At 38.0% G+C, this 15,381-nt stretch overlaps 1 protein-coding gene across 1 annotated transcript in view; it reads left to right on the top strand.

Moving 5' to 3' along the window:
• The window catches only part of PLA2R1 (phospholipase A2 receptor 1), a 132,805-nt gene that overhangs the window by 70,699 nt on the left and 46,725 nt on the right, over positions 1-15,381 (top strand). Inside the window, 2 exon segments of the mRNA XM_063106482.1 lie at positions 2,472-2,584; positions 11,135-11,304. Coding sequence (XP_062962552.1) covers positions 2,472-2,584; positions 11,135-11,304 — 283 coding nt within the window.

The following is a 15,381-nucleotide window of genomic DNA, read 5'->3' as shown; positions in this document are numbered from 1 at the left end:
TGAAAGGACAATTAACTTCTTACACAGCAGAAATAAAACTGATGTTCTATTGAGACTTTTGCTCACTACTTCTCTCCCAGCCAGCATTACGAGAATTTAAAAATTCTGAGTTCAGAGCCAGTTCTCTAGCTTTACAGGGAAATCCCTGTTAATTTTATTATGCATCAGTTTATGAATATGGTTTCGAAAGTTTCCTTTCTTTTAGACAGTTGCTTCAATGCAATTCTCTAAACAGTCTGCACTTGCAAAATCAACTTGTAAAATCAGTCTTGATAATTTCAAAGCAAAAAAACAGGGTTTTCCTCTGAGTCACATTTTTGGGATTGGACAATATGAGCAATTGCTTCAGTGCTGTCATTGTATTAGTCCATTTTCTGTTGCTTATAACAGAATACCTGAAACTGGGTAATTTATAAAGGAATGAAATCTATTTCTTACAGTTTTGGAGGCTGGGAAGTCCAAGGTCCAGTGAACACATCCAGTGAGGCCCTTCTCCTTGGTGGGAACTCTACACAGTGTCCCATGGTGACCAGGGTATCACATGGTGAGAATGGACTGAGCAAGAGTGAGCTAATCTTCTCACTTGTTCTCCTTATAAATCCACCAGAGCCATGCCCATTACTACATGAATGAATCAATCCATTCACAAGGGCACAGTCTTCACAATCTATTCATCTCTTGAAGGCCCCACCTTTCAAACACCATAATTGGATTTCCCACCCTCTAAACACCATTACAATGAAGATTAAGTTTCCAGTACATGAACTTTTTGGGGGCAACATTTGACCACAGCAGTCATCATCATCCTTTCACTTAAAAATGAAATGGCACCTAGTATACAAATGGTTAACCAATAAAATCAATTAATTATCCTTCCTACTTTCATTATCTGGACAAAGGCTTGTAGTAACGAGTCTGTATTTCTGGTTATTACTATACCACATCTTTCATTCCTTCCCTTTTCTTGAGCCTGTTCAGTTCTTGGATGTTTTGTTTTGCTAAGCAGCTTATGATCTAAACACTAATAATGAAAAAGGAATACTGTGTTGTTAGAAAGGTCAAATTGTCAGCCCCGTCTACCTGTCCTTCCAAGTACAAAAGCAGTCTAACCTCCCTGCCCCTGTCCCAGAGTGATCCACAAAGGGGCTCTGTCTCGAGCTGTCAGTTACCCCCACAGAGAAGGTGGGCGTAGAAGTAAAAGGAAGTGAGTTCAGAGCAGACCCTTCATGGCTGGATCAGGAGTGCCTGTGATCCACACCTCATTTAATATGTTTCAAACTAAAGTAGCTGATTTCTAAGGGAAGTTTTCTTTAATTTACTGCAAGGCCAAGACCTTTTCAAGAAATATACTAGGAATCATTTTATATCTGATCAAAAGCTGGCAAGTATTGGCATGGCATAAAATGAAGTGTATTTTTAAACTGGTGAATAAGTAAAAATAGATATGAGTGATGTGATTTTATAATATTGGAAGAAAAAGAACTACAATAACTCAGTCAAAATATAGAAGACTAATGAATGTATGTCTCCTGTACTGTGCGATTTTAAAGAATAAGAGCCACCCTTCTTTGCTCGCAGGGCTGAGCCGTAGAGCTACATATTTGTCATTTTTGTCTGAGGGACAAAGCTTGCTTTCTTCCTCCTGAAAAGGCCAGTCAGCTAATTTAGGAATAATCCTTACCAAAAAAAATACACATATAATATATATTTTGGCCATTCTATATTTGGAAGCACTGTGATCCAACCAAGACTATCCTGAATCGCATCAGAATTGGGTTCTGGGCTTGGTTGATCCACTAATTGGTGACTTTATCCAAATATCCAATCTCAGTGAATCTCAGTGGGATAACATGAAGTAATCAATATGAAAAAAAGTTGAAAAATGTCTGCAGTATTACCTAAATACATATGTCCTCTTTGTCATACTGAGTCCCCAGTTCAGTTCTAAGATCTCTGTCTGCATGTCTGCCTTTGAGTCTCAGAACAAACCTGTGGATACTATTATCATCCCCATTTTATAGATGAGAATATTAGAAAATTAAAGAAGGACACAGGGTGGGTGGAACCAGGATTCAAACCCATGTATTCGGACTCCAGAGCCAACACTCTTAATTCTACTCTCTGTATGAAATTTGTGTGAAATTCTGTAAGTGTGGAGAGGGGAAGAGAAGAAAGAGAGAGAGAGAGAAAGAAAATACTCCTATACTTTCATTTGCTTTTAACATTTTAGGTTTAAAGTTAAACTTTTTAAACTTTAAGATAATTAATTAAATAAATGTAGATGTAGCTGTAGCTAATGGCATTACCAGATAGAATAAATTTAAAGTTATCAAGACAAAAATTCAAAGAGTTTTTAGGGAGTAAGAGAAGAAAGTTACATAAGTAGTAAATGAGAATATGCAAAAAAAAAAAATCTTTTGGTGTTTAAGGGTATCAGATTATGTCCTTAATTTCCCTTTTCCGTTTTTAAGGGATGGGAGAGACATGGTGGATTCTGTTACAAAATTGACACAGTCCTTCGAAGCTTTGACCACGCTTCCAGTGGCTACTACTGTCCTCCTGCACTTGTAACCATTACAAACAGGTAAATAAAAACTTCTAACAGAAATGTAACTGTGCTTTGATATGAGGGCTCTCCGAATGGTAAAATCTAGCTATAATCATTACTTGTCAAAATCTAAAGCGTGCTGTATGTTGGAGTATTAAATTATTTAAATTACTTATTGAGATGAATCATACAATGTTATTCCAAAGTTGATTTTTTTGAGTAACAAATAGTAAAATTTAAGGTGACTTTTACTTTCTATAAAGATTTATAAATTATTGAGTTCTGCTAATATACACAGTTATATTTAGATTTTATCTTCTAATTGCTTGTAATGGAAAAAAAACATGTTATTTAAAAATTAAGTTTTTTTAAAATGTAATGTGTATGAGTTGTATGGTTTTTTCTTTTTAGCAGAAAAGAAAGTATATCTAAAATGTGAAGTGTATTCAAATACTTCACCATTGCTTCTTAGGTCTATTTTATTTAGATTGAGACTTCTCTGAGCACAAGTGTCTTTCTGATGCTGTCAGAGAGACTGTGCCCTTTTTACACTCCATACAGTTTGCAGCATGCTACAAATGTGTGATAAAAGGTGATAAAAGTACCAACAACAAAGGTGACCTCATGTCACTATCAATGCCAGGAGGTCAGTGAGGGCTGGGGTCTGACTCCTCCGTGCTGAAGACAGAAGCGAGGTAGAACTCTTCAGTGGTTGCAAGGAAACTACTCCTGTCAAGTAGGTCACTTGCTTTTTTTGCCTAGGATACTACCTTTAGAAATATCCACTGAACCAGGAAATAGGACAACTAGTGCTATGGTTTTATCTAGAGACCCTCACATGTAAGTCTAATTTGTAGAGGAGTAGCATACTTACTCTGCTCTCCCCATGTTGGAAGTCAACATTCAAAACCGCCAGTATTTGCTTCCTCCTCCCACCTTCTTACTCTCCTGCCTTCTTTCCCAGTCTTTCTTCCAGACAATGCATAGGAATGCATGAGCACATGGGCATGCACACACACACCCACATACACGAATAGCATTTGGCAAACTAAATTGCCTCCTTTGGTGTAGCACTACCTTTGAGGTATCGCAGAGCTGTTTTTAGTTCTACCTTTCTCCTTCCCAGGGATAGCTACCAGGCAGAAGGAAGCCTTTATCCCCTCAGTTTGCTAACCCACCCAAAAGGTTCCAAGAGCACCTTGGGTTGGAAGACCCCCAGTCCAGTGAGTCATTGGAAATTACAGGAGCCTGACCAATGAAACTATGCTGTTTTGTTCATTGTAATTGAATTATGTTTTTCACTGAAGAAAATAAGTATAATTTTTTCACCTATTTTTTGTCTTTTTTTTCTCTTTTCTTTTGTTTAATATCATTGAGTGCCTGTCACATATCTTGCATTGTATTAATTACTTTTCATATGTTATCTTGGCCATAGAAAAAATTAATAGCCAAGAGTTTATTAGAAAATTATTTATTGAATACATATTTTGTGAGAGGGACAATATTCAACACTGACATGCTGTACCAAAGAAATAAAAGGCATCATGTACTTGTCTGGTGCCTTGTGCAGCCCAGCAGCTGAAGGCATAGAAGACAGACACATAAATGAAGATGGCATAGAACAATACATGGATAAACTCAAAGTAATGTCATAGATAGCCCATGATGCCAAAATGACCCAAGCTAAGGCAGAAATCTAAGTTCAAATACTTCATATTCTACAAACCATTTGGGGACCTCATACAAATGATAGAAAGTATCTGGAAAAAAATCTGTTTTATTTCCCCAAAACTGGATACAAGAGTATGTGTGAATACCTTAAATTTTTTCTTTGATAAACTATACTCAGTAGCCCCACTCTTGCATGTCTGGTCCAACTCTAAAGCAGAACCATGGCATAGGTAAGTTTGTTTTTATCCCAATCTCAGCCTCTGAGGCCCATCCAGGTTGCCTCGTGCTGGCATGCTAACCAGGCCCCCGAGGGACTACATGTGACCCGTACTGAGGCAACTCTCTGCGTCAGTTAACATATATGTATACTACCCCACAAACATGTCTACATCCAAAGCAGTGACTACAACTCTGGACTTGTGAGTTGAGGAAAGGAAGAGCCCAGGCTCTTGATTTGTATTCATTCGACCCTATCAGAGATAAAACAAGGGTCCACACTATACTGCTCTTTGAGCCACAATACATGTTGGCACATATCTCCAATAGCATCTTTTGTCTGAGAAGGTTGAGCAGTAGATGAAAAGTCTTCTCGACCCAGGAGCGTCCACTAGCAGCCATGGTAATCATTTTCCATTTCTGATTTCCTGTTTGAGTTAAGACACTCCTGTCACTCTTCAGTACCCAAGCTTGTAGTTGCTAATTGACTTTCCACTCTTCTGCACACTTGAGTGACAGGTTTGATGGGCACAATTAGAACCACCTGCTACAAATTACTTATTTCTTTTGTTATAGGGCAACTGCTCCTGGTCTAGGACTTTTAACACTTCGTGGAGTAGAGGAGGGAAGAAAAATAGATCCTCACTGCTGAATAACAGATTTTTATTTGCTTGCCAACTAATTGTTACAAAAGTTTATCAGGCCTGGCCACTTTGCATCTAGAAAAAGGACGAATGCAAAACTTGAGTTTCAAAGTAACCATGGATAATTGTCTTTAATGAATGTATGTCTAAATCTCGGATCAATCAGCCATGGAATATTTGGTACAGAATAATCTAAATACATTCAGTTCTGTGAATTTTGCTAAAAGTGAGAAATCCTGCAATATTTCATTTTCTCCTAGGTTTACATGTACATTATTTTCAAGCATTTTTACAGCTCTGCCATTTTCCTGCAACTGCCATATCCCCCAAAAGACTTTTGCAGCTAATTTTTCTTTATTATGGTAAATTCTACCATTTTAATCTTTTTTAAGTGTACAGTTCAGGGCATTAAGTGCATTCACATTGTTGTTCATCCACTACTATCCATCTCCAGAACGTTTTTTATCACCCCAAACTGAAACTCTGTGCCCATTAAACAATAATTGCCTGTTCTCACCTCCCCCAGCTCCTGGCAACCACCATTCTATTTTCTTTCTCCACGAGTTTGACTTCTATAGGTACGTCATGTAAGTGGGATCATACAGTATTTGTCTTTTTGTGTCTGGTTATTTCACTTAGCATAATGCCTTCAAGTTTCATTCATGTTCTCACATATGTTAGAATTACCTTACTTTTAAAGTCTGATTAATATTCCATTGTATGTATATACCACATTTTGTTTATCCATTAATTCATCAGTAGATACTTGGGTTGCTTCCACCATTTGGCTATTATGAATAATGCTGTTATGAACATGAATGTACAAATATCTTTAGAGTCCCTGCTTTCAATTCCTGAACGTATACCCAGAAATGAGATTGCTGGATCATATGATAGTTCTATTTTGAATTTTCTGAGGAACTGCCATACAGTTTCCATAGTGGCTGTACTGTTTTACTGTTTTATGTTCCCACCAGTAGTGTATAAGTGTTCTAATTTCTCCACATCCTGACCAACGACTGTTCTTTTCTTTTCTTTTCTTTTTTTCTTTCTTTCTTTCTTTTTTTTTTTTTTTTAGATAATAGCCGTCCTAAGGGGTGTGAAGTGGCATCTCATTGTGGTTTTCATTTATTTGCATATCCCTAAGGGTTAGTGGTGCTGAGCATCCTTTGACATACTTAATGACCATTTGTATATCTTCTTTGGAGAAATGTCTATTTCAATCCTTTGTCCATTTTTGAATTGGGGTGTTTGTTTTTTCTTTGCTGAGTTATAGGAGTTGTATTAATCTCTTATCAGATTTGCAAGTATTTTCTCCCATTCTGTAGGTTGCCTTTTCACTGTGTTGATAGTATCCTTTGATGCACAAAAGTTTTTAATTTTATGAAGTTTAGTTTATCCATTTTTTATTTTGTTGCCTTTGCTTTTGGTGTCATATCCAAGAAATCATTGCCAAATCTAATGTCCTGAAGCTTTTGCCCTATGTTTTCTTCTAAGAGATTTATAGTTTTAGCTGTTATGTTTAGCTCTTTGACCCACTTGGAGTTCATTTTTGTACACAGTGTAAAGCAAGAGTCCAGCTCCATTTTTTTGCAAGTGGATATCCAGTTTTCCCAGCACAATATGTTGGAAAGACTGCCCCTTCCCCATTCAATGGTCTTGGCACCCTTGCTGGAAATTATTTGACCATATATGCAAGGGTTTACTTCTGGGCTTTCTAGTCTATTCCTCTTTTTGGTCTTTGTGCCAGTACCACACTGTTTTGATTACTGTAGCTTTGTAGTAAGTTTCAAGAAGTGTGAGACTTCTAACTTGTTTCTTTTTCACAATTGTTTTGGCTATTCAGGGTCCTTTGAAATTCCATATGAATTTTGGGATAAATTCTTCTATTTCTGCAAAAAAAGAAAAATTGGGGATTTTGATAGGGATTGCATAGGTAGATCACTTTAGGTAGTCTGGACATCTTAACAATATTAATTCTTCCAAGCCATGAACACAGGATATCTTTGTAATTTTGCTTCTTTAATGTCTTTCAGCAATATTATGTACAAAGACTTCCACTATTTTTTTTTTTTTTTTGAGTTTCAGTTCTCTCTATATTCTGGATATTAATCCTTTATCAGATATATAATTCACAAATGTTTTCTCCTATTCTGTGTGCTGCCTTTTTACTGTATTGATAGTGTCTCTTTTTTTAAATTTATTTTATTTATTGAATCAAAATTGCTTATACATATTTTTGGGGTTGAACATTGAGACATGTTGATTAAATCAATATTACTAGCATATATATTGTTACAAATCGTAATTATTCTTTATACCCCTTGTTCAATCTCTCCCCTTCCCTCATTCCCTCCCCTTACCCCCTCTAATTGCCCTAGATTTCTTCTCTCCTTCTGAAAGAATAATGGTTACTCTGTTAATTTGTTACCTAGATGATCTGTCCAATGCTGAGAGATGTGACCAGGTCCCCCAATATTATCATAGAGCAGATGCTTCTTCTGTCACTCTGAAATGGGTTTTGTGGACAGAGACATCCTCTTCTTTTCTTTGTCTCTGCTGGTGACTCTTCTTGTGTGAATGCACTCCAGTGGCTGGCGGACCATCTGCGTGGTGGTTGTGGCATCTAGCTGCTTTTGCGGCAGCCATGGTTATTGCGGTGGCTGTGGTGGACCACCCATGTGGAGGTGCTGTTTTTGGTATGCTCCTTGGCACTGGCAGTATGCCTGGTTGTGGGGTGTGTTTGGTCCCCTTTTCCATGCCTCTGGTCCCTGGGTGGGTCCCAAGGCACTGGCTCAGTGTGCCTGGTTGTGGGAGGGTGGTCTGGTCCCCTTCTCCATGCCCTGAGTCCTTTGGCAGGCCCTGAGGTGCTGGCGCAGTGTGCCTGGTTGTGGGAGGAGGGTCCAGTCCCTGGCTCCATGCCTCGGGTCACTGTGAGGGACCCAAGGCGCTGGCATGTTATGCCTGGTTGTGGGAGGGGGGTCTGGTCCCCTTCTCCATGCCTTGGGTCTCCAGGTGGGCCCCAAGGTGCTGGCGTTTTGTGCCTGGTTGTGGGAAGGGTGTCCAGTCCCCTTCTCCATGCCTCAGGTCCCCATGCAGGCCCTGAGGCACTGGCACAGTTTGCCCGGAAGTGGGAGTGGGGTCCGGTCCCTGGATCCAAGCCTCTGATTCCCAGGCAGGCCCCAAGGTGCTGGTGGTGTGCCTGGGCCGGAACTAATTTTACACTTTTTTTTTTTTAATTGAAATAGCTCTCTGGTGAAGCTACTTCCAATGCATTACTTTTTTCAATCCCTTATTTTAGGTAATTCAAACACAATCATAGCACTGTTGTTTCTAAGTACTGTGATGTTCACAGACGAGAAACATCTTTTTTTTAAACTACATATGTCACTGGCTAAACTGACAGCTAGCAATTAAGTATAAAATAATTCCTTTTAAAGTGCACATTTTTTGAAATGCAAAATGTTTAATCCAAAACGAAAAAAATTTTTCAGTGCATGCTAAAAATATGTATTGCTATCTTCAAATTGCATTTTTAAAGCTGAAATGTAATGTTTAGCACAATGAGCATAATTTTTGGTCAAACTGGTGAAAGTTCAAGATGTATTTTTCTTATTTACATTGAGAACACGCTCTTGATTTCTTAACTTTTTTAAGGAGTTGATTAGAAAAGTTAATTTCTTTTTGATTCCAAGAATTATTTCCCTATAAAGTTTGATTTTGTAAGTAGGTACACAGAGCAAAATATGTTGTTGGTTTTTTTTAAAGAATAACAAGTTTTACTTTACTAAACTCCTTAAAGATAACATGCTATTCTGGTTCAAATAATAATATAAAAAATATGTACATATGGTTATTTTTGGTTCCTTAAATTATAAGAACATTTGAATTAAGCAGCCTTAGTGAAACCAGGCAAAAAGGTCAGATATTATAGAACTCTGGAGTATTCTCTTATAAATAATTCTAAAACACAGAGCCAGAAAAGACTTTGAAAGATCATCTGCTCTATTACTGTAAGCCAGAGTTTTCATAATCCTTTTAGTGTTTAAAACCAAATAGTGAGTGGTAAAGAATATAAAATGCCCTCTTGTTTCTTTACTTGTTGGAAACAGACACGAGATTGTACACTGTTATCCAGACTTAATGATTTAGAAGAAAGGCATATTGCTGAATTTCTTTACAAACAGTACTGTCTTCTAAAATGGACCAGGAAAATTAAAGTCCTGTTTTGATTTGAAGGTTTAAGATTTTATGTGTGAACATTATATGCAGCTACTTAGAAGGTATACTTGCCAGTTGAAAAAGCAGGTTTCTATTGTTTTAAGTAATGATAAATGGAGATAAAATAGCAATTCGGAGTGGATTAAATAAATCTATAGCCAACAGGGGACAAAAGCAAAATGTTGTCATGAATAATGATACCCAAGGCCAAGTTCACAGAAAACGTCATTTCTCTGCATTGTTTGGTACATGCCATAGTAGAAGGTAATGGAAGAACCAGCCACGCCCCCTGGGTGTAGAAGCGGCATAGGGAACTGCGGTCCTGGCAACAGCATGTGTGGTGCAGTGCCTTGCTGGCCTCTCACACAGCAATTTCAGGCACCAGGTGGGTATAATAATGATGCTAGTCTTCCTCAGAGGGGATCAGAAAAAGCACATCATGCATCATGAGAGCAGGAACAAATGAAAGTGTAAGGAAAATTACAATAGCATCTGGGCAATATTTGTCTTCTATACCTTCCTTTTAAACCACAGTAACATAAAGTGCTGCCAGTGTGATCTGGTTAAAAAAGAACTTTTCTAATTTCAAATGTGTGCTTTTTAGATTATTAATAGAGTATCTGAAAATATTTGCTAAAGCATGACTAAAATCCATATGCTCTGCAATGATGAGATGCCTAAGGTCACTAAATGTTGCTAGTGAGGTCCTTAAGACACTTTAAAACTTTTACTTCTTTTTGTTCTTTTCTCTTTTCCTCCCCTGTTTCCTTTGAGACTTCTCTGTTCTTAAATGACCCCATTGCTTTTGTTTGCCATAGCAAGTTAAGGAAGCATGATAGCAAAAAAAAAAAACTAGATTAAAGAAAAAAAAGTCTAATGTGCTTTCTCTTTAGGTTTCCTGGGAAATTGCATCAGGCCTTTCTTTTCCCATTGACTCAGCAGGTCTGGCCAGAAGTGACCACCGTTCGAAATGTTTGTTCTAACTTTATATATTTTGAAAATAGATTTCCCAAGATAGTTTCAAATAGCTTAAAAGTTCAAGGCTACTTAAATTATAATACTCACATTTCTCTTATTAGGTGTGCATGTAGAAGCATATATATAAGTTTTCTACATTCTACTTTTGATGCATCCATGCTGGGAAGAGAGCCTTGCTGCCAATCATTGAACTCTAATTCATTCATCTGCTTGGGAATAATACTAGTGGGCATACTGCCTTGGATTAGTTCCTAGGGTTTAAATTTATCTTCAGTGAAAATGCACATTTGAGCACATTTGAATACGTCAAGGACTCCATGTGCCTGTGAATAAACTGATTTGGGAGACACAAAACTGTTCCTGCCAACCCTGTTCCTTTCTTACCAGGGAAGTGTGGTGGGGGCGTGCATGTGAACTCTATATTGGTAAATGCTCATTCAGAAAAATGTAATTTCCTTCCTCCTCCCTCCTGCCAATCCCCATCCCATGCACGTATAGTGTGGTAAGTGGTATGTGACCTAATTATAAAATAGGCTACATCTTACTTCAGGAGATGTACTCAAGCTGTGTGGACTTTACCACCTACACTCCGAAATTGGAGCTGCACTCTATTCCTTGAAAGAATTAAGCCCTGTCTGTAAGAGTCAAATTCTCCTCACTCATGCATTTCTGGGAAGTGCATGGACATTTGGCATTTATTAGTAATGTGGGTCTTCGGGTATTTTTCTGCTCCATGTTCTAAAGAATTAATGAGAAATGCTTGCTCTGGTGCTATTTAGTGCACTTCACTATGTTTTAATGGCATTTTTTATTGCCCAGAAATTTAATATAACCATTTCCTTTTTCCCTCTTTAAGGTTTGAACAGGCTTTTATTACCAGTTTGATCAGTAGTGTGGTAGAAACGAAGGACAGTTATTTTTGGATAGCTCTTCAAGACCAAAATGCTACAGGAGAATATACTTGGAAGACAGCAGGGCAGAAGTCAGAGCCGGTGCAGTACACACACTGGAACGCACATCAGCCTCGTGAGTAGCAAACCCCAAAACACCAACTCCCCCTCACCTCCTACTTCTGTTTTCTTTGCCCCCAATTCCTCCCACCCCTTGGTCTGCTTCCTTCGATTCTTCCTTAATGTTTTCTTTTTTTGTTTACTTGGGTTTTTCTGTTTTTGTTTTTGGTGGCTGGCTAGTACCAGAACCTTAATGTTTTCTTAATGCCTAAGTTAACTAAAATGATCACCCAGGTTTGCAGGGTGTGACATATGGCTGGGCATTTTTGAAAGTGTAATCCATATGAGTCATTTGACAGTTTTAGGTATAAATTCATTGCTCAAGGCCATTCTTGCCTTTATTAGCAGGAAGTCCAGTTTCTCCCTCCTAAAGTCTTTCCCCCCATTCCTACTCATTGTCTAAGGATCTTAGGGGTTTACTCAGTCCAGAATAGTCCATTATGCTTTAAAGTCCAGTGAATGAGTACGTGTGGGCACATCTATTCAGTTCGCAGTCACTGCTACATGGCTTCACTGTGGAAGGGTGGCCATTACTGAGGTAATGTTCTTGTTTGTCTACCTCTTCTGTGGACTCCTGTGCTACCTTAGCCAAGATTCCAGAGCTAACAGCTCTGTGAGTTCATCCTCATGTGCTCAGCTCTGGATCCCAAAGTATGAAACTGTGCCAGGTTGGCCAGTTCTAGAGAAGCTGATGGCTGGAGCCAGTCTACCTGGCTCTACCCTAGAGTCAGTCTCTGTTGAACAAGCTTTATATGAAGGCTCTTATATGAAGCTTAAGTGACAACCTAGATCCAACCACCCTTTGCCTCAGGTGAGTTCCTGTTTGGATGCCTTGGTCCCTTCCTTGCCCGTGGATCTTGATCAGGGCTACACCATTAGACAACAGACATTAGGTTACCTGAAATGAGTTAGGGGCCTCAGGCTTTTCCCTCCCAAGGTCCTGGGCTTTTTGTACAAATTAGCCTATCTCATCCTAAGAGCTCTATATACTAAGGTAAAGAAAGTAGTGTTTGCTAAGCCACAGGGGAGGGGTATCTAGTGGCCTCATGCTAAAATATAAAAGAGGCCACACAAGTCTTTTTTTCTCATAATTATTATAGTGCAGTCCAAGGTGGTTTGCTTATTCTAACTCTAGATAATGGTTGGCAAAATGTCACCAGTTTTTAAAATTAAACAATTAAGTCATGAATATATCAAGGTGACTATTTGCCCAGAACAATTCCAATTTATATCTATTGACCCACAGCAATCAATAGCATCTATTATTACTCTAAATTTTCCTGGTTTGGATGATAATTTACACAGGTGCTCTAAGTATTGAGAAGTGCAGTAAGAAAAATATATAAGTCCTCCATTACATTCTTCCCCTTCACCTCCCCAACATCAACACATGTACCTTCTCAGAAATAACTGCTGTTAAGTGTTTGGTGTGATCCTGCTGGTGTTTGACTATGCATTTACAGACATATATGCATATGTAATTTTTAAATGGGATTAAGATTGCATATTTTTGTTTTTTTTCACTTAACAATCTGTCTTAGAGAACATTCCACATCAATATTTATTAGTGAACATTTTAAGCAGCTATATAGAATCCCATAGTTTGTATAATGCATAATTTGCTTTGCCAGGATCCTACTGATGGACATTGGGTTAAACTCATTTTCTTTTCTGCTACAACAGTGTTGTAACAAATATCTTTATGTAGGTGTCTTATGCATAAGTATGAGCACATTGGCCTAAAAGCAAAAATGACATTAAGGCATTATTGGTTTACATCCTCATGTAACAAAATACGAGAGTGCCAGTTTTCCCACATTTTTGCCAATACTAAGTATAACAAACTCTAAAAATTCCCTCATTGTATGCCAGCTCAGCCATACATTTATAAAGATGTTTTCAAAATATTTTATCCAGCGTTTCAGTTGGTTCAATCAGAAGGGTCTTTTTTGGGTACCTAATCTGCTCATTATTTCTTAGAGCATCTTTTATTTCAATACATGGAATTTTAGGATAGAAAAGAGATAGACACGTGTTCAGACTGCTACTTAGTCTTTGAGATGTCTCCCTCTGTGTTTTTATTTTTAATCCTACCTGTCTATTACTCCATTACATAATTAAAGCCATTTATTCAACAAACTTATGAAACATTTGTATGACAAGGGACATAAAAAACAAATTACCTAAAGTACATACCTTCAAGTTGCTATAATCTAGGAAAAAAGGAATTAAAAAGATAATATGAATCCTTCCATGAACTTTTTGAAGACCCTTTGTATGGTAGAATTGAATAGCTAGAGAAGTAGAAAGAATTTTCTCAGTTTGAGCAAACATTTGAAGCAAAGGAAACACTGAGCAGCTTTGAGAAATTTTAGTAGCTCTGTGCAACCATAGCATAGGATACGTGAAAAGAAGTTATAAAGATAAGGCCAGAGAAGTATATTGAAACCACAGCTTAATATTATAAGCTAAAGAGTTTTCACTTATTCTTTAGATATGGGAAGTCATTGAAGGTTTGGGGTCAGGAAAACATTAGAATCAGAACTGTTCTTCATTGGGGTGTTAGGTAGGATGATACTCATAGATTTAAGAGATTACATTGCAGGATAGCACATGCATAGAGTACCCACTGTCAATTCGAACTCAAGTTCAAATGCCAGCTGTATGATCCTGGGGAAGTTACTTAATCTCTTCATATTTCAGTTTCCTCTTCTTTAAGATAAGGATAGTAATACTATCTACATCACAGAATTATCATGAGGATTACATGAAATATTACATAGTTCCTGCTGCATTGTAAATAATCGATAAATATTAGCCTTTCTTATTGCAGAGAAAGAGTTCATAGGATTTTGCCTAAAGCTACAGAGAATAACACTGTGCATATTAGGATTTCTAACCCATACGTTCTAAGATGTAGGACCTACTCTGTGTTGGGCCAGCCACCAACGTGAGCACCCTAGAAAATCACAGGGCTCTACAGGAGGATCTGATTGTTGCCTATACTCTTCCTTTTCCTCGACACTTATGAGACAGTTTTAAATATTTTGTAAAAAATTTCTGTAGACCTCCTGAAGTTAAAAGAAAAAAAAAAAGAGAGATCCAAAAAAGTCAATTTCCATTCTCTGTCGAATATATGGTTTGAAAACTTGTACTTTTGAAGATTTCCAGTTCCCAGTCCAGCATGAAAGAAGCTTAGAAGCTGCCATGCCATCCTTACAACAAGTAAAAATCTAAACAAATTGAAAAATCAGCAACTCTACTCAGATTTATCAGAGAAATGAGGCCACAGAGCAAACCACTACCCCCAAAATTGGAGAGACAGGAGGATACAGAGAATCACAACTTACTGGAACAGAAGCCCACAAGCAAAAACCTCCACAGGAACCAGTGCTGGGGCAGGAAAGTCTGAATTGTATTGATGAAATTGCTGGAGGTTCAATGTAGACAACTCTGAGAGTTAAAAATTCTAGTGGGACCCAGTCACAGGGGTCTCTTACACTTTTGTGTATTATACTTTTGTGTGATAGAGCTATCTTCAGGGGCTCAGTCAGGTTCTCACAGTGAATAAATATTAGAGAAAATTCCCCTAATGCTTCCAGCAGAGGGAGGGGAAAAGGAACCATTTAAAAATATGGCAGAGTGTTGGTGTTCTCTAAGCTTCCTGGATCTGTAGTTTGGTGCCTGACATTAATTTGGGGAAATTATTAGTTATTATTGCATCAAATATTGCTTCTGTTCCTTTTTCTCTGTCTTCTCCTGCTGATATTCCCATAACATATATTTACACCTTTTGTAGTTGTCCCACAGTTCTCAACGGACTAAAAAATACAGTCCATTTTGTGTTACTATAACAGAATACCTGAGACTGAGTAATTTATAAAAAACAGAGGTTTATTTGGCTTACGATTCTGGGACAGCTGCATCTGGTGCAGGCCTCGGGCTGCTTCTACTCATGGCTGAAAGCAGCAGACAGCCAGTAGGTGCAGGATCACGTGGCGAAAGGAAGCAAAAGAAAGAGAGAGAAGGGTTAACAACCAGCTCCGGCAGGAACTAATAAAGTGAGATCTCACTCACTACCCACCCCCAGGGA

This window comes from Cynocephalus volans, chromosome 1 (assembly GCF_027409185.1).
Source record: "Cynocephalus volans isolate mCynVol1 chromosome 1, mCynVol1.pri, whole genome shotgun sequence".
NCBI classification, from domain to species: Eukaryota; Metazoa; Chordata; class Mammalia; order Dermoptera; family Cynocephalidae; genus Cynocephalus; species Cynocephalus volans.
Note: the sequence above shows the minus strand (reverse complement) of the source record. Positions and strands in the feature narration are given on the sequence as shown.